The 26,612-nt window shown below is 38.1% G+C and overlaps 1 protein-coding gene across 3 annotated transcripts in view; it reads left to right on the forward strand.

Annotated features, from left to right (window-relative positions):
* The first annotated feature begins 1,597 nt into the window (after positions 1-1,597).
* The window catches only part of XPO1 (exportin 1), a 45,778-nt gene continuing 20,763 nt past the window's right edge, over positions 1,598-26,612 (forward strand). Inside the window, exons 1-4 of one of the 3 annotated variants that reach the window (XM_036083709.2) lie at positions 1,598-2,371; positions 5,654-5,785; positions 11,205-11,306; positions 14,742-14,814. In XM_036083709.2, coding sequence (XP_035939602.2) covers positions 5,660-5,785; positions 11,205-11,306; positions 14,742-14,814 — 301 coding nt within the window. In that variant the 5' untranslated portion in view covers positions 1,598-2,371; positions 5,654-5,659. Of the gene's footprint in view, positions 2,372-2,970; positions 3,204-5,653; positions 5,786-11,204; positions 11,307-12,403; positions 12,468-14,741; positions 14,815-26,612 lie in introns of those variants that run through there. The other 2 variants (XM_036083771.2, XM_036083833.2) reach the window with 2 other exon arrangements.

Consider the following 26,612-nt stretch of genomic DNA (forward strand, 5'->3'; position numbering starts at 1 on the left):
TATATATTATGGTTTGATATTATTCAGTTAGGCAATGAATAAAAATCTTAGGCCTGAAAGTCATCCAATAAATACTATTTTGGTAAATCCAAGAGTTGAGTTATAGAGTTTTTCTTTATTGGAGGGTGAGGGAGTTATTTTTTTTTTATCTTTGAGAGAGAGAAAGCGATAGAGAGAAAACAAGCAAGCAGCGGGAGGGGCTGCTGGGAGTCGGATCTCACAACCCTAGTATCATGACCCGAGCCAAAAGCTTAACCAACTGAGCCACCCAAGCGCTCTGTGAGGGAGTTATTCTTAAGTAGTTTTGGTGTTAGCCATTGTTCATTCTGAGAAAAGATCTGCTGTTGAAATTGCAATTTAATAAATCATTGATTAACCTCTTGGTGGCACAATGGGCCTAGAAAATTTTGGTGGGCTACTTGCTGTTTAAGCAAAGAAAAATCAGTAAACCTGATTTGGAGGGCACTTGGAGCAAAACAAGCGAGGCAACCACGTGAAAGTCCACGTGCATGTGACTTTCATAGAAAATGCTATTTGGGATGATGAAGAATGTGAAGGGCAGCTATGCTGAGAAGTCAAAGGTAGGGGCAGATCAAGGGCATCTGGTGGGAGGCTGTTGGCATGCACCCTAATCCAGCAAAAATACCCAAGATACACTAATTACAGGGATTATAGTGTCTTCGTTTCTAGGAAGGGTTGGTTGTTGGAGCAGCCAAATCCCAGCCCGGGGAGACACCGAGTTAAAATTTGAAGCAGCCTTTCTCAAGATCCAGTCAGGTACCTTTTCCACGACTCTGAGATCACAAGGCGCCAAGAGTGCATGCCCCCACATCTCACCCTAACCTCTTTCACGGTTATTCTCACCCTCAACTTCCAGTCCCCAAAGCCCGGCCTTTAAAATGGATGGTCCGAGGCCTACAACTGGCCTCCGGTGCGTTTTCGCTCCTTTTTTCCACCCCTCCCGGATTAAAAAAAACAACTGGGTGTGCCCTCCCTTCTCAGAGCGGGGCTCCCTTCCGAGGGGGCGGGTCCTGATCACCGCGGGCTCAAACCCCGCAGGTTGGCGGGAGCAGGCGGGGGCGGGCCGGCGCGGATTCGGAGAGAGCCGAGCGAACGCTGCCGCGCGCCGCGCTCAAACTCGCGCCGCCAGCAGCTCACGAGCTGCGCCCCACCCTCTCCGTCACCAAAGGCGCCCAGCCAATGAGCGGGCCGGAAAGGCCGGGCCTGCGGGCTAAGCATTGGGAGGGGGAGCAGCGGGAGGGGGACGGGAAGTCGAGGGCGGGCTGCACTTGATTGACAGGTCGCTCGCACCAATCCTCCGCGCGGCTTGTCTTCGCTCTCTTCTCAGCTGGGCTCAGCTCTTCGTCCCACCTCCTCCTCCTCCACCCCCCTCCTTGCTCCTTTTCGACCCGCCCCACTTCCCCTCCCCCACTCTGCAGGCAAATCGCTGCTGGAAAGAGGCGGGGGCCGAAGCGGCGGGCTCGTGTGGAGACTTGAGGTGGGATTGACGGGCGATCTGGCCAATAAGAGGTAGGCTGATGGCGCGGCTGTGGCTGGAACCGGCCAATGGGCAGGCGGGCTGGGGGCGGAGGCCCAGGTTCCAAACGCTCCGCGGCGCCATGGGCTGAAAACTCAACCGAGATGGAATCTCCCAGTCTGAACCGGTTTCAACCGGTTCCGAGTTTGAGGCACTAGAAGGAGGGGGAGAAGCGGCTGCAGCGGCCGCGGCAGGAGCAGCGGGAGCTACAGCATCAGCAAGAGCAACAGTAGCTACAGCCCCGGCGGCGGTGCCTGTTCCAGTCTTTGCTGCTGCAGTCTGTGCAACCACCCAGAGGGGGAGGGGGGAACCACCAGTCGCTGAGGAGCAGAAGGGGGGAAAGTTTAGGCGAGCCTGGGTGGGGGGGCCCAGCGCCGGAGCCGCGTGAGAGAGGGAGCCGTATTTTGGTAGGGGGGAGTCGGACTGCAACTGGCAGCAGAGCGTCCCCCGACCTTGTGGACTCTATATCCCCTACTCCTGCCGCTTCTGCTGCCGCCTGTGGCTGGAGGGTCCCCCTGGGGCTGAATCTTTGGGACTTGACCCCTTTCCCCTCCCCCTTCCCTCACTCCCCAGCCAGGCGGGAGCATTTATTCCACGGATTAATTCCCCTTCCTTTTTTGGGGGGGGGCGGGTGGGTGTGTGTCGTGGGGGGTGTCCCTGAAATAGTAAATATTGTTGAGCTTTTTTTGCCCTTATCTTCGTTTTTTTAATTTCCTTTTTTAAGGTGGGAAAACTGTGAAACCCACCTTGATTTCCTCCCCTCTCCCCCCTCCCCACCTTCCCTCGCCCTAATCCCCCGACAAGGAAAGAAGAAGCAGTTGGTTCAGTCTCTGGGTAAGTCGACTGTGTCTTCGGGGCCGAGGGTCGGGCGGCGGCCGGGCGGGAGGAGGCCGGCGTGGGGCGCGGCGGCGGCCGCGGGAGGCGAGCCCGGGAGGCGGCGGCGGGCCCACAGCAGAGCCTGCGATTGAATGGAGCCGCTTCTGCCGCTGGGGGATGGAGGCGGGGAGGCGGCCGCGAGAGGGTAGCGCTTGCTGGGTTATTCGCGTGTGCGGGTGGCGGTGGAGGAAGGCGAGGAGCGTGATAGTGAAGCGAGGCCGGTGTGGGTGTGGAAGGGCTTCCCCAGCCCAGGGGGCTGGGGAGAAGTTGGGGTGATTTCAGGAACATCTCTGTAAATTATTAGGAGTGGAAGTTTCCAGAAATATTTAGTGCAGCAGCATTGAAACGTCCGCCTGCATCACGTGGCCCCTCGGTGGAGAGCTTGGGATCGGGGGAGGGAGGGGCTGCCGAGTCCCTCCTCCTCCTGCAAGGAAACTCGAAATCTTTCTGGTTTTTTGCAGAGTAGGATTAGAAGTAGGAAGGGTTAGTTGATTGTTCAGGGTTCTGTAAATGGGATTCCGTTCTGTAGTTTGTTGGGGGGGGGAAGGGGTTGAGTGTGTTAAGTGACCGAATCGTTTACTGCTGGCATTGTACAGTGGATGATGCCCTGATTCTCCTTCATTCCGATGTCTCCGAGTTTGGGATGGGTGGGAAGTGGGTGTAGTAGAAGAAGCTTTAGAGATTTCCCCGGCCCGGACCTCCTCTGATCACGCAGAGGCCATGCTGCATTGAGAATGGGGCGGTGAACTTCAGGCGCCTGGTCTAAATGCCTCCTCCGAGTATGGGCGGGGTGAGTGCGTGCTCCGGTATGCTATAGTTAGAACTGCTGCAAATCGGTTCGGGTGGGAAGCGAGGGGAGGGCGGGCCTTAGTGAGGTGTGTTTCTACTGAATGAAGCAGGCAATTGCCCACACATCTAAGTAGCAGTCTCTCCTTGTAGCGACTTGTTTTTTGACCTACTACTTAGTAATCATAAAGCAACGGTTATGGCTTGGATGGGAGCTGGCACTGTGCAGCTGCCTGCTTATTCAGTTAGAAGTGGCAGTGAAGGTATTTTGGTAGTCACTTGTAGAGTCACATTGCTGGATAATCCCTTGTATATGCTATCCAGTGAGTGGATTTTAGGATTGAGTGTCCCAAGGAGAAAAGAAAGCGATTGTGGTTTCACGCTCTCCCGCGATGGCTGTTTGCTATCTGCCTGATTGTGTATCTTAAGCGTGTGGGACACTGCTGTTAGTGGAAAGAATGTTTTGGAAGCTGTTTGATTTGGGGGACTAAATGTGCTTGGCTTTGACCAGAAAGCCGCCATTTCTGTACCGTTCAAGAATAGGTAGGTCATTTCGAAGATAGCCGCTAGTTCTAAGGATGGCAAACTACTGTATTTAACACGAGCTTTTATTCTAAACCTGATTTTTCACAAGAGTTTAGCTCGAAGAACTCTGTAAGGACAATGTACTTGAAAATGAAACTTTTTATAGTCAAATTGTTCTTTTTGTTCGGGTTATTAAATTATGATAGGACTACATAGGAGAAAAGTTCGTTTAGTTTTTAACCAAAAATTGAAAACCTTTGATATGTACATCTTGGTGCTTTGTGGCATTGTTTTTCAATCTCAATTTTTAAGACTGTTCTGATCTTTAAAATGTTATGGTATTTGATGCGAGGAAATTTACACATTTGGTGGAATATATATATGTATTTCCATTTTTATATTCGTATGTAGATTAGAGATTTTTGTTAATGCATGTCAGATATTCTTTTGGTATTAAAAACATTAATAACTGCTATGAATTTTTGAGATCTCATCAGTTTTTGCTGTCAGTAATGGGCTGAACGATTTCAGAGGAATAAAAATCCTTGAACTCTTAATTTCTCAATTTTTACATTATCTCTAACTTATTGACTCATCATTTACACTTAACATTTTTTTGTAATTGGCATTATCATTAAATAAAGCATTTGTGTTAAAATTGAAATTGCTGCCATTGTTAACATTTTTAAACTGCTCTCAAGAAGCCAAGAAACAGTCTTTTCCCTATCCTATCAAACATAATGTAATCAAATCCCACCCATTTCCTGATCCTGGAAGGTTTTTTAAGAGGGGGAGAAGTGGAGGTAACCAGTTGACTTTGTTGGGTCTAACTACGGTCAACCAGGGGTTCTTAACCTGAGGTTTCATGCATGGCTTTCAAGGTGTCCTGGATTTTCTGTAATTGTGTACAAAATTGTGAGTTTTTAAAATTTGACGGGAGCTATCATGTTCTTCTGATTGTAAGGCATCTTGACCCAAAAAGGTTAAGAGTACTGACTTAGCCAGTCAGAGTAGAGTGGCACTGGCTTTGAAGAAAAAGCAAAGATTTTTATAATGCTGGGCAACAAAAATGTGAATGTGTGCCAGCATCTTGGATTAGAATCCTCTTAAAAGGGTAACATTGCTTATAAACTGGTAGGTTTTAGCCAATGCATTATGTGAGGTGAAGAAGTTCGTTTTTCTGTTATTACAGAATTTGTTTTTATTTGGAAAATATTTGGAAAGCTTTTGCAGTTTTTTACCTTGCCAATGAATACCTGGAAATTGTAAAAAAAAAAAAAAAGTTTGACATGGTGCCGTAAAGTGTTTTTCTAGACATATGTTCAAGGAATTTTAATCTCCAAATTTATTGAGGGTTGAAAGAAATAGATGGTTTGAATATAAAAATTTTAAGTTCTGCTAGTCGTTGATACATACAATAAGAAAACTTGGATACCACATTTAACTTTCAGCATCTTCCTGTTTTTTTCAGCATATCTTAAAAATTAAGGTAACATACAGGGAAGGGAGCTTTTACTGAAACAGAAGGCCCTATTTAGGAAGGGGGGAAATCCACTTAAACTTTATCTGTACTTAAAAATTTGAGATTGACTTTGAACTGTATCAATTTTTAGAGCCATAAATTCCTAGTAATGGTTTCATTAAAAGAGGTTAGGAGTAATTTTATTTAAATACTAGTAGAACAGTAAGATTTTTTGGGGAATTTAAAATAGACATTAGAAAAGTTGAATGGACCTTAACTAAAGCAGTTACGGAGTAGCTAAGTATCTTCAGCATTTAGTTGCTTTTACTGTTATTTATTTAGGTAGTCTCTAAAATACTCATAATATTTGTAAGAACATGGTTGAAGTAAAATAACTTGAGTAGAAAGTTTCTGACTGGTAATACCAAAATTTCATAGGCACCTTAAATTTTTTTCTTTATTTACAGTAATCTATGCCAGCAATTATGACAATGTTAGCAGACCATGCAGCTCGTCAGCTGCTCGATTTCAGCCAAAAACTGGATATCAACCTTCTAGACAATGTGGTGAATTGCTTATACCATGGAGAAGGAGCCCAGGTAAAGAAGCTGAGCGAAACTTTATAACATTATTAGAGTGCAATGAAGTTATTCGGTTAGAACAAGATTTTAAATTACCGCCTTTTTAAAAAGTGTTCCATAGTTTGTATTAAATTGGAATTATATATTAACCATTGAGAAGCGGTCTGCAGAATTGCATTATGTGCATTATATTTTGACGTGGTTAGAATGAGATGTTTTGGAATATTATTACTTGTTCTGTCTTTAAGAAACCTTTAGCCAATTTAATGAAAGATAGAGCCTAATGTATCGAATGTTTTACAGATACTAAAGGTTGTATCTTTTATGTATGTAATATATTTGGAGTTAAAAGATCCTTGTATTTTTGAAATATTTGAATTACAGAAGTACTTCACTGATAAAAGTTGCTTTAAAAGTCCAGCAATACCAAGCATCTTAAATTATTTGAATTTAAGACTTGTAAAAGTGGTATATTAATGTAGGCAGTTATCTTACACACATAATCCATGTTTTGATGAGTTTAAAGTTTTTGGGTTTTATTTTTTTAAAACACCCAATTGAATGATAGACAAGACAGGAATGTTCATAATTTTTTTAGGTTTTTCTTGTAAACTGGGTAATCTTGAATCTTCACTCTGTGGAGTTAATCACATGAGGAGTTTTAAATTGTAAAATTTTCTGTTGTTGGATTTAAAAGTCTTTTAAGATGATGTGACAAAAACCAATAAAATTTTGTTGCCAAAATATTATATTCCTAGTAGATGATGTCTAGTTAGTACATGTCTTGAAGATACTAGTTTATATTTGCATAATTTAACCCCGAGTGCTATCATACTTTTTAAAAACCTGAAAGGTAGAAATTGTATCTTTTATAGATGGTCCAAAAAGCATGATGTATAAATACTAGCACGTGCATAAATATTCCATTCCCTCTGAAATACATTATTGGTTTTAGTATATATATAACAAAGAGAAAACTTGAAAGGGGGCCATGAAAGTTGTATGAGTGGTAAAAATTATTCTGCAGATTTTGTAAGGTTGGTCCGGTTTTATAACTCCTAGGGGGCTTTTGGTCCGCGTTCTTGTCTCCAAAAGCCTTCCTGAAAAGTTATTCCATCCATATGTGTTACACATACTATGTAGTTGTTTCTTTGTGCTATACAGTCAACGTGGAGCTTTAAGCTTCATTTCATTCTAACATGCATGTATGGAAAGCAGCTACTTTAGGAAGAAAGTAGAGAAGTAAGTTTGGGCTCAACTTTGAATATATTAGAAGCACAAGTCTTGTAAGCCATTAGGAAGATGGCAATTTAATTTTGTCACCTCACTTAGCTGCTACTGCTGTTTAAATCTTTGTTCTTTTTTACCATGGCTCACAACATCTAAAAGTATGATGGATAAACAAAGAGATCAATATTCTTCTAGGCTTATAACTAAGAAGTAATAGTAATTTTTATCATGAAGAATATATTGGTGGGGTGCCTGGCTGGCTCAGTTGGAAGAGCATGTGACTCTTGATCTCACAGATGTGAGTTGAAGCCCCATGTTGGGTATAGAGATCACTAAAACAAAAAAAAAAGACTTTAAATATATGTATGTTGGTGCTGCTGCTGCTGCTTTTAGTAATGTTTCACATTAAGATTTAATGATTTGTTTTAAATTTGATTTTTTAATAAAATGTAGACTTAGGAAAGTGTTTTCTATTTATCAAGGCAAAATAAACTTTCCCAAAAGTAAGAACTTTATGTCTAGTTATATCATAAGACAAATCTGTTACATATAGTTGCAAACTGCTATTTGTCATTGTTATAGATAAGGAAATGGAGGCTTAGAGCTCTTAAAGTCAGCTAAAAACCTTTTATCTCAAAGTGTGTCTTTACACTTGTAGTTCAGTGGATTTTTCATATGCTGCCTCTTTGGGGGTCTTATTGTGAATAAAAAGAAGAAAGCTGTCTTGGAAAACATGTTTTTAGTGAGGAGTGTCTTGTTTTAGTCCAGTAAGTTTTCTAGTCATTGCTCTAGAGTTTCACCTACAAAGTTACCTACCTCACAGGAGACTGGAAGATAGTAGGGTTTGTAAAAGCACCTGTTATGGTGCCTCATACTTAGAAGGCATTCTGTTTAAAGGGTACTTTTGGAAATATAAAGGTTTAGCATATTTACACAAACTCATTGTTTTAAAATATTGTATGGTTTCTTAATTTTTTTCCAGTCTCATATGTGCTAAAAATGGCAGCTATAGAAATTATGCTAATTAAACATTAAAACTCAGAGGAAGCTAATTTTTTTTTTAAGGATTACATAATTTTGGAGGTGAAGAAATTGTTAGAATGGTGCCTTTTAATCTATACCCAGAGCTTATGTCCAAATGGGCAATATAGAAGGATATTTAACACTGTAACATTAGGGCTATCTTGTCTTCTAAGTATTTTTCTATTTTTAGCCAAGTTAGGCAGCCAGCAGGAAAAATATATGGAAGAGTTGGGTGTTTTCTCCAATACTGTGTTAAGTGACTTGAACTCTTAATCTATTGCTTAGCAACTAAAATACTTTCACCATTCAGTAAGTAACACAGGGAGATACCACATTCTCTCCTTTAGTTTCCTTCCGTGTCTTTTTTAACCCCTTCTGGAGTTTTAGTTTATAAAAGAATATTATGTAAGGATAGTGGGGTTAGGACAAAGTAAAGACGCTAAGACTCAAATACTAGAAGTGACTTTTATGGACGACTAAAAGGAAAGGACATGATTTATGCAGTATTAATGATAATAGTGTGGTGAGTATTCACTTATGTGCACAATGGTCATCATTTCAAAAGTTCTGATAGAGTATCTTGACCAAATAACTTTTACTAGGCATGGATCTTTGATATACCTCATGCTCTTGTTATTTGTTACTATTTTATGTGCAAGAATATAACTAGTGAGAAATGAATAGATCTAGTTAGATACTCTCTGGGAGACAGTCAAAACATTGCTAAAGTGTGCTTTGGCCCTAGATAACTCAGATCACTATTCTTTCTGCTTTTTGTCATTATATAGCATAATTATAACTCCTTAAAACTATTAGTCCTTTAACGAAATCTAATCAAAATATGTATATTTTAAGAGCTTATATTCTAGCTTGAACCCTGTACTTGTAGGTTGGAACCCAGGCAACTGGTTTTTCTTCCAAGTTCCATGGTGGTTCTAGTGGTGTTGTCAAGGTACAAAACCACTACTTAGTGGGTGTATATTTTTAAAGTTTTCTTTTAAACAATAAGCAGTGTATATTGCTAGTTGGTTGATGGGGGAAACCACTATATCTGCTACCTAAGGAAAATAATTCTTAACATCAAAGCCAAAATAAGGAACATGATTTTTTTTTTTTGTAAGTTGGAATAAAACCTACGTTGAAGATTTTGAGGTGTCTGTCAGAGATGGTTCAAATTGGAATGCTTCTTTCCCCCTCTTTGATGCTTGCTTTATAACCCATAAATTAAACCCTTGATCAAGTTGAATCAATCTAACAAAGATAATTGACAAACTTTAAAATTACCAAACTTCTTACTTACATGTGATAGAACTAAGTAAAAGGTAATTAGGGAGGATCCAGTTGAGCTACAAAACTGCCTTTAAAGGTGAAAAGATTAAGCTATTACTTCTTGAAAAAAATTAATCGAATTAATAGCCTTGGGTAAAATGTGTTCATATCATTAAGAAACTATAATGGTTGAAATGAAGAGACTAGATACATAGTGTCAGTATGGCTAGGTCTCTAAAACTCCATTGTCTGTTATACCTTATAATAAAGCTGAGGGAAAGTGTCAAATGAAAAGAGCAGATTGTAGTGTTTTTTATAGTATACTATTTATATAAAACTTAGTGACCACACAACTATATCACTCATGAAATTTATGCACATGCTGAGAAAATAGGGACAGGAAAAGACACCAAATTCATGAAACTCATTATCTCTAAAGAAGGAACAAAAGGAAGGAAATGGCACTGGAGAAAAGGTATAAAGGTGATTTCCATAAGTTTTAGAACTTTTACGTTTATTTTTTTATTTTAAATTTTTTTAAATTTTTTTTTAAGATTTTATTTATTTATTTGACAGAGACACAGTGAGAGAGGGAACACAAGCAGGGGGGGTGGGAGAGGGAGAAGCAGACTCCCTGCTGAGCAGGGAGCCCGATGCGATGCGGGGCTTGATCCCAGGACCCCGGGATCACGACCCGAGCTGAAGGCAGACGCTTAACGACTGAGCCACCCAGCCGCCGCAGAACTTTTATGTTTAAAAGAAAAACAAATACAAGTAAAACAGTGTTAACATTTGTTAATTGTAGATGATGGATATATAAGTTTTTCTTATTTCTGGGTTTGCATTTTAAAGATGAAAACGGGTGCCTGGGTGGCTCAGTAGGTTAAATGTCTGACTCCTGGTTTCAGCTCAGGTCATGATCTCAGGGTCCTGGGATTGAACTCACTCCCGTCAGGCTCCGTGCTCAGTGCAGAGTCTGCTTGAGATTCTCTCCCTCTGCTCATCTCTCCCCCTCACTCTCACTCTGTGCCCTCTATCAAATAATATCTTAAAAATATGAAAACAGAGTTTTCAAAATAAGCTAGGATTTGATATGAAATTTAGAAGACTTTCAGAGAACAGAAAATGCGTATTTACAATAAATTTAAGAGATTTTTTTTTAAAAGGGGTTCAGGGTCTTTGTGTTTTTTATGTATCTATAGGTATTTGAGGTTTGTAGCCCTACTTAGACCTAGTTTTTATCAGTTTCCCCAAGGAAAAAACATGTATAATTTTTTTCCCCATGAAATACATTTTTATAGGTAAACTTTGTTGGAGATATCTTGGTAACTTGTAAGACGGAGTACCATTACGTAATTTAAGTATATGTGAATTTTTATATGTTGCTTTCAGTTAAGTGCTGAGAACTCCCTTTACGCTAGAGAAATCTTTGTTAGCATTGGTTGAATTTAAGTTCCTTTTTGAGAATACCAAATAAAGTAGTAGATTGCCAAAAAAACCTACTGTTTCAAAGGGATGTATATTCCCATTTTAAATTGAAGTTTAAGGGGCACCTGGGTGGCTCAGTCGTTGGGCGTCTGCCTTCAGCTCAGGTCATGGTCCCAGGGTCCTGGGATCGAGCCCTGCATCGGGTGCCCTGCCTCTCCCACTCCCCCGTTTGTGTTCCCTCTCTCGCTGTCTGTCTCTGTCACGTAAATAAATAAAATCTTATAAATAAATAAATAAATAAATAAATTGAAGTTTAAGAGTGATAGAGGATACATTTTTATTTCTGTATGGACTAATTATTTCTTGAGTGTTTCAGGAAGTTAATAGAATCACTGTCCTATTAGGATTTGTGCCTTGCTCAATACCATTTTAATGAATGATTAAAAAGAATAAGTGAGCTTAAAATTATTTTCATGTAATATTTTAGCAAAGAATGGCTCAAGAAGTACTGACACATTTAAAGGAGCATCCTGATGCGTGGACAAGAGTCGACACAATTTTGGAATTTTCACAGAATATGAACACGAAAGTAAGCAAGTGGTGGTTTTAAAATCCATTATTTCTTCTTTTCTTCCAGTCATAAACTTTGAGGAAGGTATCTCATTTTTAGTATTAGCATTTGTTATCTCAAATTATTTAATATTGTTAACTTCAAAATTGAGTCTTAAACATAGAATGAATTCTTGCAAATAGTCCTAAGAATTATGAATGAAGTTTTGTAATTGGGACTAGTATGCAAGGTGGCTTTTTTGGTTGCTTTTTGTTTTTGTTTTTGTTTTTAGAATATGTATACAGATCTAAGTAGCATAAATTCTGAATGTTATTCAGAGATGAAACATCAGAGGAATTATTTTGGGCAAGTAATCAATATAATAATACAGGCTAGGCACCTCCAACACCAAGTTGTGTGGGCAGCATAAAACCCTGCTCCATGGTACCAATGCTTTAAATGGGACAGCACTCAGTTTTTATTTGCAATTGAAAAATGTTATAATTTGGGTCCTTTTTTCCTAGTTTGAACAGAAGGGTTGATCAAAATGTGTTTTGACTGTTTTAGGCTTGATGATTCACACTTCTCTTTAAACTGCCTTAAAGTAATAAAATACCATGCATGGCATTCTGTTTAATACACACAAGATTTCCACTTGGTATACATTGTGTTAAAACAGAAAATAGCCATTTTCACATCTGTTTCTGAAATCAGACTGTATTAATTAACAGTTTTAAAATATTAATTAGTTTTGACATCTTGTAAATTTTAGGGCAAAAATACAGTCCAGAACTTCCTCAAAGTGCTAACCTTAAGTAACATAATAGTGTTTGCCTGTTTGCTTGCCTGGTAAATTTTGCTTTTTATACTGACAGACATTACTAATGTTTAAGTTGATTTATCAACAGTATTTTTAAAAACTCAAAATTTGTCTTGTGAAAAATGAGATGATTAGAGGAACAGAAAGAAAGCAACAGGTAAAGAATTCTTCAATTTACATAAATTACAAATGATTTGGTGCTAAATTTATGCACTATGACATTTGGCTTTTATGCAATCATTTTTTTTTTCTTTAAAGATGTTAACACTACCTGATATTAATCATAATGTTCCATTATGTTGATTGCTTGTAATAGGAAGAAAAGGGGTGTCTTCCTGTGCAACTGACACAGCTAGGCTTTGACGGCAGGCCTCCACAAGGTCTACCCTTTTGATTCCCTTTAACTGAATTCTGTTCATCAATTGTTTTTGTTTCATGGGTGGTGGGAGGGGAAAGGGGAATTCAATGCATAAAATAAGTATTTCTAAGGGCTCAGTAGAAATTTCTACCATAGGGATCATTTCATGCATTTATTTTTTCATTTAGTCTTTGCTGTTATCTGTCCCTCATCTTCATAACTCAGCAGTGGATTTCTCAAGTCCTGAGATGTAAAGCAGAAATGTAATTTAATTCTTTAGAGTGATATTTGGATTATTTATGGATATTTCCAAAATAGTCATTTATGATTGGCCCTTAGATTTGGCTAGCAGTTAAGATTTTTTTAATCAAAATACTCTAATTCAAAAAATGTAAATTCTCTTCATATGTGGAGTCTTAATGTTTAGGTGAGATTGGGTTTTAGGGTATTATGACGGTGATCTCTGTATTCCTTTGACTTAACTTTTGAAAAGCTTTTATTGGGCTTACTGCCTCAGCAGGGTTGGCAGAAAGAGAAAAATATGAATTGTATCTTCAGCAAGCTAAGGCTATCATTTTACAGGTGGGGAAAGGAGTAGAGGTTAGTAAATAGGTAATTTAGGTAACAAAGTATCAAAAAGGAAGCAGGGTAATAGCATAAGCTGAAAAACGCTGGCTAAATAGGGTGAAGTTATCATTGAGATTGTTGCTTCTTACTGGTATATTTATGGTGGATTTTTAGTTTTTTAAAGATCTTTTTAATTGGTTGAGAATTAGCAAGAGGATATATTCCAAGTAGTAAGAAGTGCATTGTTTTGACTTAGTAAAACTTTGACAGTGTCATGTCTGTAAAATTCAAAGTTTTTAGGGTAGTATGTTCTCAAAAGTTAATTGAAAATTTCAGTCAATCAGAAACCTTTTTTGCCTATTTATATTTTTCTGAGACCTAGACCTATAAAGGGATTGTAAATGAACAGGTTAGAAAGTTTCAGTATTTACTGCTGGTTATGAAACCCTTTAATGGTGTCAAATTTGTAATTTCAGAATTTTGCTTTGGCCTTGTTTTTATTTTGGAAGTCTTTTTAAGGAATGTTCTGCAAATGTAGGATTTTAGTTGAAATGACAAAATTTTCTTAAAGTATGAAATGTTAAAATGAAAGAGAACAGCAAAAACATTTACTATTTGAGCACAATGTAGTTTGGGACAGTCTATATTGTGCTTTGGATAAAATGAGCATTCACATGATCCCTTTGGTTGAAATACTAATGCTCCTATTTTATTGTGTGATGACTAACCATTTTAAAGATGAACTCTTATTCTCAGCCAAAACTTGCAATCTGAAGTTCTATGTCTATATATGAATGAGTTTACCTTTCAGGTATTATAGCTCATTCTTCCCTACTTAAGACAATTGAAACATACCACACAGTTTTGTCCCTTTTCTTCCTCCTGTCTATCCACACTAATTGGTCATGGTAATAATTTTGGGTAGTAACTCCTATAGCATTATAAATTGTTGTGAATGTTGTTGACTATTTAGAGTGAGTAATCAGCAGGAGGGACAAAATGGCTTGAAAGTGGTATCTGTATTAACTTTCTTACATTTTTAGTTAAGACTTTTATATTTAGGAAGGAATACCTGAAAGGTAAAAACAGATTGCAACATGCGTTTGTGTATTATTTTTGACTGTGCACAAAAGTTTATCTTTAAATTAGTAGAAATAGCAAATGTAAGGGTGGGATTAAAATTTAAAATTAAACCCGTGGGCTGTCTTGCTGCTCCTTAAGTAACACACCAGAGATGTTTATAAACACTTTCTATAGAAAGTATCTGTGACAATACTTTAATACTTGGCCAAGAGCTTACAACTCCTAGAGGATGGTAGGAAGCTTGAGAGCATCCAAGCTGCTAAATTCTTAGGAGCCTGGTCGTGTTAAAGTACGTGAGCCGATGAGCAGTCATTTATGCTGTGAATTCATATCTGGCTGCTACTTTTCCTTCTACAGATAAGCCCATTTGGCTGCTAAAGGGCTTTTTATTTGGTTCTTCCTCCTGGTGTGAGCATGTATAAACAGCAGGACGTTAAATAGAGTAGTAAACAATAAAATGAGGAAAATGCATGAAAACTCAGTATATGGGTGAATAGATCCTTGTTTAATATATGTAATTAAACTTGGTAGCATAATGTTTTTGAAACTTTAGATGTAAATGTGTGAATGTCTGTCCATTTGTGAATCCTGAAAGTTGCCAGTATTATAGCAATATATTCACATGTTTCTATTCTCCAATTTTCAGTATTATGGACTACAAATTTTGGAAAATGTGATAAAAACAAGGTGGAAGATTCTTCCAAGGAACCAGTGTGAAGGTAGGAAAATGTTTTAAAGACTTGTAAATTCAGAATTGTATTAGTTTTGGCATTTTTATTATAGTTGAATATTGGGCAGGGGGGGCGGTGGTGTTAAATCTTCAATAGTTTAATAGCTCTGATGGAGATTACTGCTTTCATCAAGTGGGAAGGCACGTTCTATTTATATTTGGGGGCAGGGGAGGGAAAAGGTTACTTTTTGGGGGAAAGAGGAGACCAGAGTGGTCAAACTGTTCACAGTAAATGCTGTGATGTAAAAATATGTATCAGCTTGTAGTTAGTTAATCAGGACCATGACTGAAGTGAATGAAATTTGAATATGTGTTCTTATACATGGTTATAAAAAGTTTGCCTAACGGTAACTCGTGAGTAATAAGTATTGTAGCACATTAAATAGTACATAAACTTAACAGAGCAAGGGAAAAATGAAGTTTTAAAAATCAAAAGATTGGGGTGCCTGGGTGGCTCAGTCAGTTAGGTGTCCAACTCTTAATCTCCACTCAGGTCTTGATCTTAGGGTTGTGAGTTTGAGCTTCATGTTGGCGCAGGGCATGGAGCCTACTTAAAATTAAAAAATCACAAAGCTTTACCTTTGGAAATTCTGTGCCTGCTTTAGAAGAGATCAGCTTCTACAGTAGGGAAAGAAAAGAATGAAGATGTGATGATGCCTGCTATTGATACTTAGCTTTTGCTCTTCTACAATCTCAGTAAAGGTAGTCCTGCTTTAAGACACTTGGAGCAAGCTTAGTCTCTTGGAGTATATTGATAAAGTTACTTCCAGTTTTCACATACTGCCTCTATCACCTACTCTATATCACTTGTTTGTTTAATCTCTGAAAAATACATAAATATAAGCCTGGACTTTACAATGGGGAGTATGCAACTACTGGTGGCATTTTTTTTTTTCCTATTAAAATCTATCTCCTTTCTTTGACTGTTGATCTTTTTTTTTGTTATTTTTTATTTTTTTATTTTTTTTTATGTAGTGTTCCATGATTCATTGTGACTGTTGATCTTTAATATGTCTTATCTCTTGCTTTCTCATGTCATCTTTGTGGTGGGAGAGTGACCTGGATTTACAGAGCTAGTCTTTCTCTAGAAAGCTGGTATCTTTTTAGCATGTTCAGAGGTGACTAAGCCAGTTTTTAATGGCAGTATCCTTACTGTACCATAAACCATAGGGTAAGAATGACCGTATAGGGGGGAAATGGTGCCTCCAAGAAAGGTTCCTATTTAAATGTTTTATTTGGGGTTGAAACCATTTTAGATGATGTGTGACCTCAGAAGTTAATGAGTACAGTTTGGCTGTGTGGCCCAAATAGATCTCCATACTTGGTCACTGCTCTTTAGGGATCTCAGATGCACTTCTTGTTGCTCGGCTGCTATTGATTGGTTAAGCCCCTCTTCTGTTTCTAAATACCTAGATCTCTGCCTCTTACCACATAAGAATTGTACTAGATGATCCTTCAACATTTTTTCCAGCTTTAAAATTAAACGATTTAAATGATCCTGGTTTATCAAAGTCATGGTTCTATTTGTTACTGAAAAAATTAGAATTAATTGTCTCCCTGAGGATTTGGCATTTTTAGCTTTCTACATGAATGGAAGTAGTGTGTTTTGGTTTTTATCCTAAAGTCACAGTAGCTCTCATATTTATGTATAAATATCAAATGTACACATACTCCAGGGTGCATAAGACTGTTCTTCTAAAAATTTATTATGTTTGAAAAAACTGGAGAGGTGACCGTTCCGCCTGACTTAAAAGAGAGTTCTGTTTTAGGTATTCTTTTCTGTGTTGGTGAGATACTTCTTTGTTTCTCTGCAAACAGTACAGTTGGCCCCTGAACAGCATAGGGGTTAGGGGTAACAACACCACCACCACCCCCATGCAGTTGAAAATCCATGTATAAGTTTTGACTCTCCAAAACATAACTAATAGCCTACTGTTGACTGGAAGCCTCGCCAGTAACAAAGTTGATGAACACCTATTTTGTATATAATATTTATTACATGCTGTATTCTTACGTACTGTAACATTTCTAGGGAAAAGAATATTAAGAAAATTGAAGAGAATAGACATTTACAGTACTGTACTGTATATATATTTTTAATGCACGTATGAGTGGACCCGTCCAGTTCAAGCCCATGTTGTCAAGGATCAGCTGTTATTTATAAAAAAGATGTATCAGAATCACCTTTCTCTGGGTTTTTCTCAAGGCTAGTAATAAGATTAAGTACCTGAAGTTACTCTACTGCTCACATAATAGTTGCCATTTTTAGTGAGGTCATTATTTGTAGGAAAAAGTGTGATATAACTTCTAGAATCTTTCACACGCTTGATAGAAGAGCATGTAAGGGGCTCCTGGGTGGCTCAGTCGGTTAAGTGTCTGACTTGATTTTAGCTCAGGTCATGGTCTTGGGGTCATGCGATAGAGCAGCATTGGGCTCCACACTCAGTGTGGAGTCTCCTTGTCCCTCTCCCTCTTCTCCTCCCCACCGACTGCGTGAATGCCTTGCTTCCCCCCTCTCTCTCAAATAAAATCTTTTTTAAAAAGAACATGTAAAATATATCCCAGAGAATGTTTGTGAACTCTAGATTTAGATAGACAAGCTGCATTTAGCGATTTGTTTTTAAGGTAAAACGTTAGAAAATAAATTCAGTACTATATTAATTTATAATTATTTTAAATGTTATCAGTCCTGAGAGGCTTCTCCAATCTTAAGATTTTTGTATCTCACAAAAAACACTAACATTTCTGAATGTTACTTTTCCTTCATCTTTAAGTAACTTTTTTTTTTTTTTTAAGTTTCTTTTTTTTAAGATTTTATTTATTTGAGAGAGAGAGAATGAGAGAGAGCACATGAGAGGGGTTAGGGTCAGAGGGAGAAGCAGACTCCCTGCCGACCAGGGAGCCCGATGCGGGACTCCATCCAGGGACTCCAGGACCATGGCCTGAGCCAAAGGCAGTCGCTTAACCAACTGAGCCACCCAGGCGCCTCATCTTTAAGTAACTTAAGTATTGGGAATAGAGTTGTATAACCCACATAATAGTATATATTTTTGTCTATAACTCTTATTCTTTTAAAACTGTCTCCACTTGTTGGGTATTTCTTGTCCAACTTAACATATATATTTATCTGGTACATATAATGTGTATCTGCTTTGTACAAAGCAGTAATAGGTATTAAGGCTATGCAAATATATTCCTATATCACAGTGTTACAGGTGGGAAGATACACATGGATGTAGAGAAAAAGTTAAATTAGGAAAATATAATGAGTGCTTCTCTTGCTAAAAGAGGGGAATGATGGTCAGGTTGGGCCCTTTAATTAAACAAGCTCCTTCACACAAATGGCAGTGCTGGGTGTATTTTAAATGAAGAATAGGTTTGACCACACAGACAGCAAGCCAAAATAAGTTTTTTAATCTGCTTTCAGGTTTTTCTCCATAAGTATATGTTAATTTTCTTCTTTTTTTTTTTAAGGGTAATGGCATTTTCAGTTTAGCCTTTTTGTCTAAAGCACTTTGCCAGGAAAATTCCTGACGATACTAGACTTATGTTAGATGCCCCTTAGTGTATCCTGTTCCAGTGGCTCACAAATGAATAAAATTTCAAAAAGAAAATACACAACAGATAATAATTAGCCAAGTAAAAGTGTTTCAAAAACATTAAATTAGAAGATTTTAATTTTTAAAAAGGGAGGTATGGTTTCATAATAGAACATTTTAACAGATTTAGACAAGTAGTACAAAATTTACTAAATTTCTCTGGTTTTTATCATTTTGCTTTAGTCCAGAAAAATATTTTCATTTGGTGTCTTCCCTCCCCCCCCCAATCCCCCAAATACAAGCTTAATGATGTTAGGATCCAAGAATGTTAATTGCATTCCTTTTTTCTTTTTTTTTTTTAAGATTTTATTCATTTCTTCGTTTATTTATTTGAGAAAGAGACCAAACATGAGTATGATGGGGGAAGGTGGGAAGGGCAGAGGGAAAGGAAGAAACAGGCTCCCGCTGAGCAGGGAGCCCAGTGCTGTGCTCAGTCCCAGGACCTGGGATCATGACCTGAACCAAAGGTAGACACACCCCTGTTGATTGCATTCTTTTTTATTATGATGATGATGATGATGATGATGATGATGATGTTACGTTAGCCACCATACAGTACATCATTAGTTTTTGATGCAGTGATCCACAATTCATTGTTTTGTTGATTGCTGCATTCTTATTCTTGGTATATAATTACTCAATTAGGGAATTACTGTTGTTAGTGTTTCCCAAGTTTACTTCATTCCTCTACTTTAAGGACCTAATGAGTTCCCCAATATTTTTGCTTATACATATATGTAAATTATTTACATGTAATCTTTGAAGTTTGAAGTGAACATTTGCATGGTGAATTATTATAGGTCAGAGACTTAATTTTTCACTGAGGAAAAAATTTTTAACTAAAAAAAAATTTTTTTTAAGTATAGTTGACACATAGTGTTTTATTAGTTTCAGGTGTACAACATAATGCTTGGTCACCACAAGTGTAGCTACCATTTGTCACCATACAATACTATTAAAATATCATTAGCTGTACTTTCTGGACTGTACCTTTTATCCCTGTGATTTATTCATTCTGTACTAGAAGCCTGTACATTTCAGTCCCCTTCACCCCTTTTGCCCATCCCCCTAAACATCTCCCCTCTAGTAACCACTAGTTTTTTCTGTATTTATGGGTCTGTTTCTGCTTTGTTTTGTTTTTGTTTCTTAGATTCCACATACAAATAAAATGATATGGTAGTCTTTTTCTGTCTGACTTTATTCACTTAGCATTATACCTTCAAGACCACTTTCTTTTTTGTGGTTGGGTACTATTCAGTGTGTGTGTGTCCCACATCTTTATCCATTCATCCATCGATGGACACTTAGGTTGCTTCCATATCTTGGCTATTGTAAGTAATGCTGCAATAAATGTCTGGGGTGCATATATCTTTGTGAATTCGTGTTTTCATTTTATTTGGGTAAATACCCAGTGGTGAAATAACTGGATCATATCGTAGTTGTATTTGTAATTTTTTGAGGAACCTCCATACTGTTTTCCACAGTGGCTGCACCAGTTTGCATTCCCACCAGCAGTGCACTAGGGTTCCTTTTTCTCCATATCCTCACCAACACTCATTATTTCTTGTCTTTTTTATTCTAGCCATTCTGACAGATGTAAGATGATCTCTCATTGTGGTTTTGGTCTGCATTTCCCTGATGATTCATGATGTTGAGTATCTTTTCATGTGTCTCTGCCATCTGTATGTCTTCTTTGGAAAATGTCTATTCTAAAGTCCTGCCCATTTTTAACCAGATTTGGGAGGGGGACTTGTTGAGTTGTATAAGTTTTTTGTGCATTTTTTATATTAATCCCTTATTGGATATATCATTTGCAAATCTTTTCCCATTCAGTAGGTTGCCTTGTTTTGTTGATGTTTTCCTTTGCTATGCAAAAGCCTTTTGTTTTGGTGTAGTCCCAATAGTTTATTTTTGCTTTTGTTTCTTTTGCCTGAGGAGATATATCTGGAAAATATTGCTAATGCCAAGGTCTGAGTTTTCTTCTAGGAGTTTACAGATTCAAGTCTCATACTTAGGTTTTCAGTCTATTTTGAGTTTATTTTTGTGTGGTATACGAAAGTGGTCCAATTTCATTCTTCTGCATGTAGCTGTCCAGTTTTCCCAGCACCATTTATTGAAGAGATTGTGTGTTTCCCCATTGTATATTCTTGCCTTTCTTGTCATAGATAAATTGACCAAATACGCATGGGTTTATTTCCGGGCTCTCCATTTTGTTCCATTGATCTATGTAGAAGGGGAAATTTTAATACGTGGAATAGAATAATTTCCAAATAAGGACTGGTTGCTAGTTACTGAAGTGATTAAAGGTGTACCAGGACTGTCAGTGATGTTGATTCTCTGTCTTGGTTGCACATCCGTCTTCATTATCCAGGTAATCCCCCTCCCTTTTTAAAAATTTCTGTATTTGGATTATGATAAAGAAGGGGGAAGCCCCCTTTGACCGTCCCTGGAAAAAAATTTATCTGTATAAAGGTAGCATTTTGTTTTGTTTTTTAAACCAGATGATTTAATGTGTTAAGGTATATGGCTTATAGGTCATTGCATTTCATGAGATAAATGAGAACTTGCTGATACTGAAAAGAAGAATGGTGAATTTATGATTAGTCCAAAGTGATAAAGTCATAATTGGACATTTTGGAAGTTTGGTTGCTTAAAGGTACTTGGGCAGTTAAAGTTTGAGTTACGCATGTCTCTTTTAATTCAGAAAGTTGGTAAACCAATCAGTTGCCCATAAGGTTTTACTCAGTGCATGGTTAGTATGATCTTGCATAAGATACTTTACCTCTCTGAATCTTGACTGCCTACCAACCTTATTGGGATATGAAAGAGGTAATGTGTATAAAGCCTTGTGCATCACTAAGTGCTAAGTATGAATAAACCCAGCATGCGTGTTGCCAGTCTTTTTCCACAAAAATACCTTCATTTCACCAAATAACCATGTATTAGTCTCAGATCACCTTGAAATATCTGCAGTAGCTTCCTAACTGGGGTTCTTAATACCTACTTTTCTGTGTCCCTTATATTTACCACAAACGATTTCGCATGGTATTTTTTCTTTTTTTCAGACAAGGTGATTTAATGCAAGGAAATTGACAGGTTTGGTAAGGCCAAGAGAGGGCCATTCAGGTAACGTAGATGTTAGTAAACACAGGAGGCAGCTACTAACTTTGGGGCTGGGGGAACAAAAGGAAAGAGATGGTTGCCAGAACCTAGAAGCTGTTTAAGTGTACAATTTGATAAGTAAGCATATACCCATGAAACTATAATCAAGAACTTTCACCTTTGTGATTGCCTTCTTTATTACCCTTCCTCCTCCCCAGTCTTGGCTGGATCATATGGTAGGCGTATGTTTAACTGCCAGACTACTTTGTAAAATGGTTGTGTCGTTTCACATTCTCACTAGCAGTACAGTTGACCTGTGAAAAAGGTGTGAGGGGTTAGGGGAACTGACCCCCTGGCAATCACAAATCCATGTAAAGCTTTCGACTCCCCCTAAATTTAATCATTAATAGCCTGCTGATGACTGGAAGCTTCACCAATAATAGTCAATGAACATATATTTTTGTATGTTATACGTGTTTTATACTATATTCTTATTCTTACACTAAAGTAAGCTAGACGAGAGAAAATGTTCAGAAAATCATAAGGAAATAACATTTATAGTACTGTACTGTGTTTATAAAAAAAAGACCAAAACCCACAAATAAGTGGACCTGTGTTGTTCAAGGGTCAGCTGTAATTATGGAATCTTTAATAAAGTAAAGGTTGTTTTGTGATGAAATATACGTAATGATACTTACCATTTTAAGTGTATGGTTGAGTGTCAAATAAGTCCATTCACAATATTGTACGACCATTATCACTATCTCCAAGATTTTTTCATCATCCCAAATTGAAATTGTACCTATTAAACATTAACTCTCCCATTATACTGACTCCCCAGTCTCTGTTAACCACTGTTACACACTTTCTGTCTCTATGAATTTGCCTATTCTAAGTAACTCATGTAGGTGCAATCTTTTTTTTTTTTTTTTTTTTAAGATTTTGTTTATTTGAGAGAGAGAGCATGAGTGGGGAGAAGCAAACTCCCCACTGAGCCACCCAGGCACCCCATGCAGGTGCATTCTTAGCAGTATTTGTTTTTTTTTGTCTGGTTAATATCACTTAGCTTATGTTTCCAAGGTTCATCCATATTGCAGTCTTCAATAGTATCTGAATTTCGTTTTTGTAAATGGCTGGATATTCCATTGTATACCACATTTTGTTGACTGATTTATCTGTAGGTGGATAATGATGCTATAAACTTAATAATTCCTATGTATTTTTTATACTTTTATACCTTATGTCTATATTTTTTATACTTTATAGTTGTGTAGTATCTGAGGCCATAACCGTTTCAAGAGTAATCGATGGGGGCGACTGGGTGGCTCAGTCAGTTAAGCATCTGCCTTCTCAGGTCATGGTCCCAGGGTCCTAGGATCAAGCTCTGTGTCAGGCTCCCTCCTCAGCGGGGAGTCTGCTTCTCCCTCTATCCCTCCTCCCTGCTTGTGCACGCGTGCTCTCTCTCTCTCTCTCTTAAATAAAATCTTTAAAAAATGAGTGATCTTACAGCTCATTTCTCTTAAAATTACTAAACACGTAGATAATAAATTACAGTGCAGTTCTAGCTTATTTTGTTGTGAGCCCTAGGTTAAGAATTCATGCTTTTGAATTGAATTAAGCTGTTTGTCTCTCATTTTGCTGTTCTCTCAAGTATTTCATTGAGTAGGTAGGAACCATACTCTAGAGTCATCTGGACCAGAAGGTGTAAAGAGGATAGATAGGTATATTTTAGTGTCTGTCTTTCTGTTTGATCAGTGTTGTGTTGGTGGTTTAAATGGACAGATACTTGTAATACACATTTGGCAGGGGAACAGAACCTTACTTAAAATTAAAATGGCTTTGATGGAGGAATGTATCAGAATCGCATTATGAGATGTTAGAGAGTAAACAAGTATTTATTTATTTATTTATTTATTTATTTTTTTTTGAGAGTAAACAAGTATTTAAAGTTGAATTGGAGGGACCCCTGGATGGCTCAGTCAGTAGAGCATATGACCCTTGATCTGAGGGTTGTGAGTTTGAGGCCCATGTTGTGGGTAGAGTTTACTATAAAAAAATAACAAATAGGGACACCTGGCTGGCTCAGTTGGAAGAGCATGTGACTCTTGATCTCGGGTTGTGAGTTGGAGCCCCATATTGGGTGTAGAGATTACTAAAAAATAAACTTTCAAAAATAATGAAGTTGAATTGGATACTTGTAAGTATTGCACAATACTTGGAACTGGGGTGAACTTTGTTTTGTCTGTAGTTTTACTTTCATAATAGTGTGTTAAGACTATTCATTTTCTCTAATACATGAAAATCAGCCACTGTGAAAGGAAATCAGGATGTGTAACTTTTTAATTCAACATATTTTGTAATTTGTTTAGGAATGCAATTATTTTTTAGTAGGTAGAATCACGTATTGAAGTTACTTCATGGCAATCTATCACTGATAATATAGGATGGTAAGGTACAACTTTATGATTTAAATTTTGAAAAGTAGGGCTTTGGGGGCACCTGGGTGACTCAGGTGGTTAAGTGTCCAACTCTTGATTTCAGCTCCAGTGATGATCTCAGGGTCATGGGATTGAGTCCCATGTGCGGTGTTGGGCTCCGTGCTCAGCATGGAGTCTGTTTGTCCCTGTCCCTCTGCTCTTCCTCCCGTTCTCTCTCTAAAATAAATTAATAAAATTTTATTTAATAAAATCTTACTATTTAAAAACTTTTTTGATTAATTTATTTTTTAAGATTTTATTTATTTGCCAGAGAAAGAGGGGGAGAGCACAAGCAGGGGGACCGGCAGGCAGAGAGCAAGTGAGAAGCAGGCTTCCCACAGAGCAGGGAGCCTGATGCGGGGCTCAATCCCAGCACCCTGGGATCATGACCTGAGCTGAAGGCAGACGCTTAACCGACTGAGCCATCCAGGTGCCCCTAATAAAATGTTTTTTAAAAAATGTAGGGCTTTTGCTTTCATGGGAATATGGCACCATCAGTAAGTTGTAGTCAGTATAAGTTGTCATATTTTAATGTGTTTTAGTGAGGGTTGCCTGGTGGCTCAGTCGGTTAAGAGTCTTGATCTCAGCTCAAGTCTTGATCTCAAAGTGGTGAGTTCAAGCCCCGCATTGGGTTCCATGCTCGGCATAGAGCCTACTTAAAAAGGGAGGGGGGAGTACCATTTGTAAAGGGTTTCAGTGAATCCTCTATGAAAATCAGGTTTGGTAATGCATTTCTTTTACCCTTGTCATTAAGAACCACCTTTTTTTTTTTAAAGATTTTATTTTATTTATTTGACAGAGACACAGCGACAGAGGGAACACAAGCAGGGGGTAGTGAGAGAGGGAGAAGCAGGCTTCCCGCCGAGCAGGGAGCCCGATGTGGGGCTTGATCCCAGGGCCCTGGGATCATGACCTGAGCCAAAGGCAGACACTTAACGACTGAGCCACCCAGGCGCGCCCTAAGGACCACTTTTTAAAAAATGTTCCTAGGGGATAAGATTATTAATATTGCCATGTGTAACTTGAAAGATGATGTGTAACTTCTAAGACAGGATGGGGTTTTGTTTATTTATTTGGGGGCTTATTTTAAACTCACCTTTTCAGCTAGCTGAGGTTGATACTATCCACTTCTTAAGTGTATGGTGGGACTATTTGACATTGCTCTTTTTAAGTGGGACTGTCAAAGGTCAAAGATACTTTTCTTGAGCGTGAGAAAATAGTTGGACTATAAAAGGTAAATGCATAAACTCTGTGATTTGGAAAATTTACATGTCATAATCTGCCTTCCCCTGACTAGTTAGACTTTTTTTTTTTTAAATACTAGTATATCTTGTTTTAATGAAATTGTATGTGGCTGGGGGTTTTATTGGGAGTTTTTGGTTTTTTGTTTTGTTATTTATTTATTTTATTTATTTATTTGAGAGCGTCCCCGGGCGCGTGCACACGAGCTGGGGCAGAGGGAGAGGAGGGATAAGCCTACTCCCTGCTGAGCGGGGACCCTAGTCAGGGCTCCATCCCATGGCCTCATGACCTGAGCTGAAATCAAGAGTCAGACACTCAACCTACTGAGCCACCCGTGTGCCCCATGCTGGTCTCTTTTTTAAATAGCACCTTTCAGTAATTTGAAGTTTAATTTAAACTTTTGCGGTGAGTTTTTGTTCAAATTGAGAAGAATAGGATGAGGGGCTATAGATAAAAGATAACTGGGGTGCCTGAGTGGCTCACTTGGAATGGATTTGGGAAAGAAGTTAATAGTACTTAATGAAATAACCTTTGTACCTAGCAGTAGGAGATTCTAGACAGACACTTTTATGTGCAGCAGTACTTGATCAGAAAAGTGTTGTTCTTTGGGGTGCATGGGCAGCTCAGTTGGTTAGGCATCTGCCTTCAGCTCAGGTCATGATCCCAGAATCCTGGGATCAGCCCCGCATCAGACCTCCCTGCTGAGCAGGGAGCCTGTTTCTCCCTTTCCCTGCCACTCGCCCTGTTTGTACTTTCTCTCTGTCAAATAAAGAAAAGGTGTTGTTCCAATGTTCTGAAGGGATTGAAGTATGATCATTGTAGAGTGACATTAAATTAAGATTGTATTGTCTGTGGGAAATTTCCTTTTTTTTTTTTTTTTAATTATTTCACTTTTTTTCTTGTTTTCATCTTTTACCCTTTGCTCCATCTACAGGTGAACTTCAGAAGCCTCTGAAAAAGAGGGAGAAGATACTTAATTGATTTAATTGGTAACAGAAGAGTTGAAGGATCTGTTTGATCCTATTTTCCTATTCTCTGAGGCTGAAAAAAGCCTCCAGATATATATATTCCAACTAGAAGCAGCAATAGTAGTTTTAGACATTGTCCTCATTCCTTAATTACAAATTAAGAAGAAAACTATTAAATCTCTCATTGTATGGTATTGTCATTCATTTAATCTGAGAAGGCAGTATTTTTGTTTCTGTTTTTAGGCTCTGTGTTTCCTGTGTTAAGAGGTTTCAGAGGGATGCCTGTTACTCTTTATATTTGTTTCGAACTGCCGTTTCCTCAGTTTTTTAAAGAGGCCTTAGTGATAGTAATTTATGTGTAAAGAATGGAAGGGCTAGCCATAGAATTATGTTTTGGTT

The sequence above is a fragment of the Halichoerus grypus genome, chromosome 10, assembly GCF_964656455.1.
Source record: "Halichoerus grypus chromosome 10, mHalGry1.hap1.1, whole genome shotgun sequence".
Lineage (NCBI taxonomy): Eukaryota > Metazoa > Chordata > Mammalia > Carnivora > Phocidae > Halichoerus > Halichoerus grypus.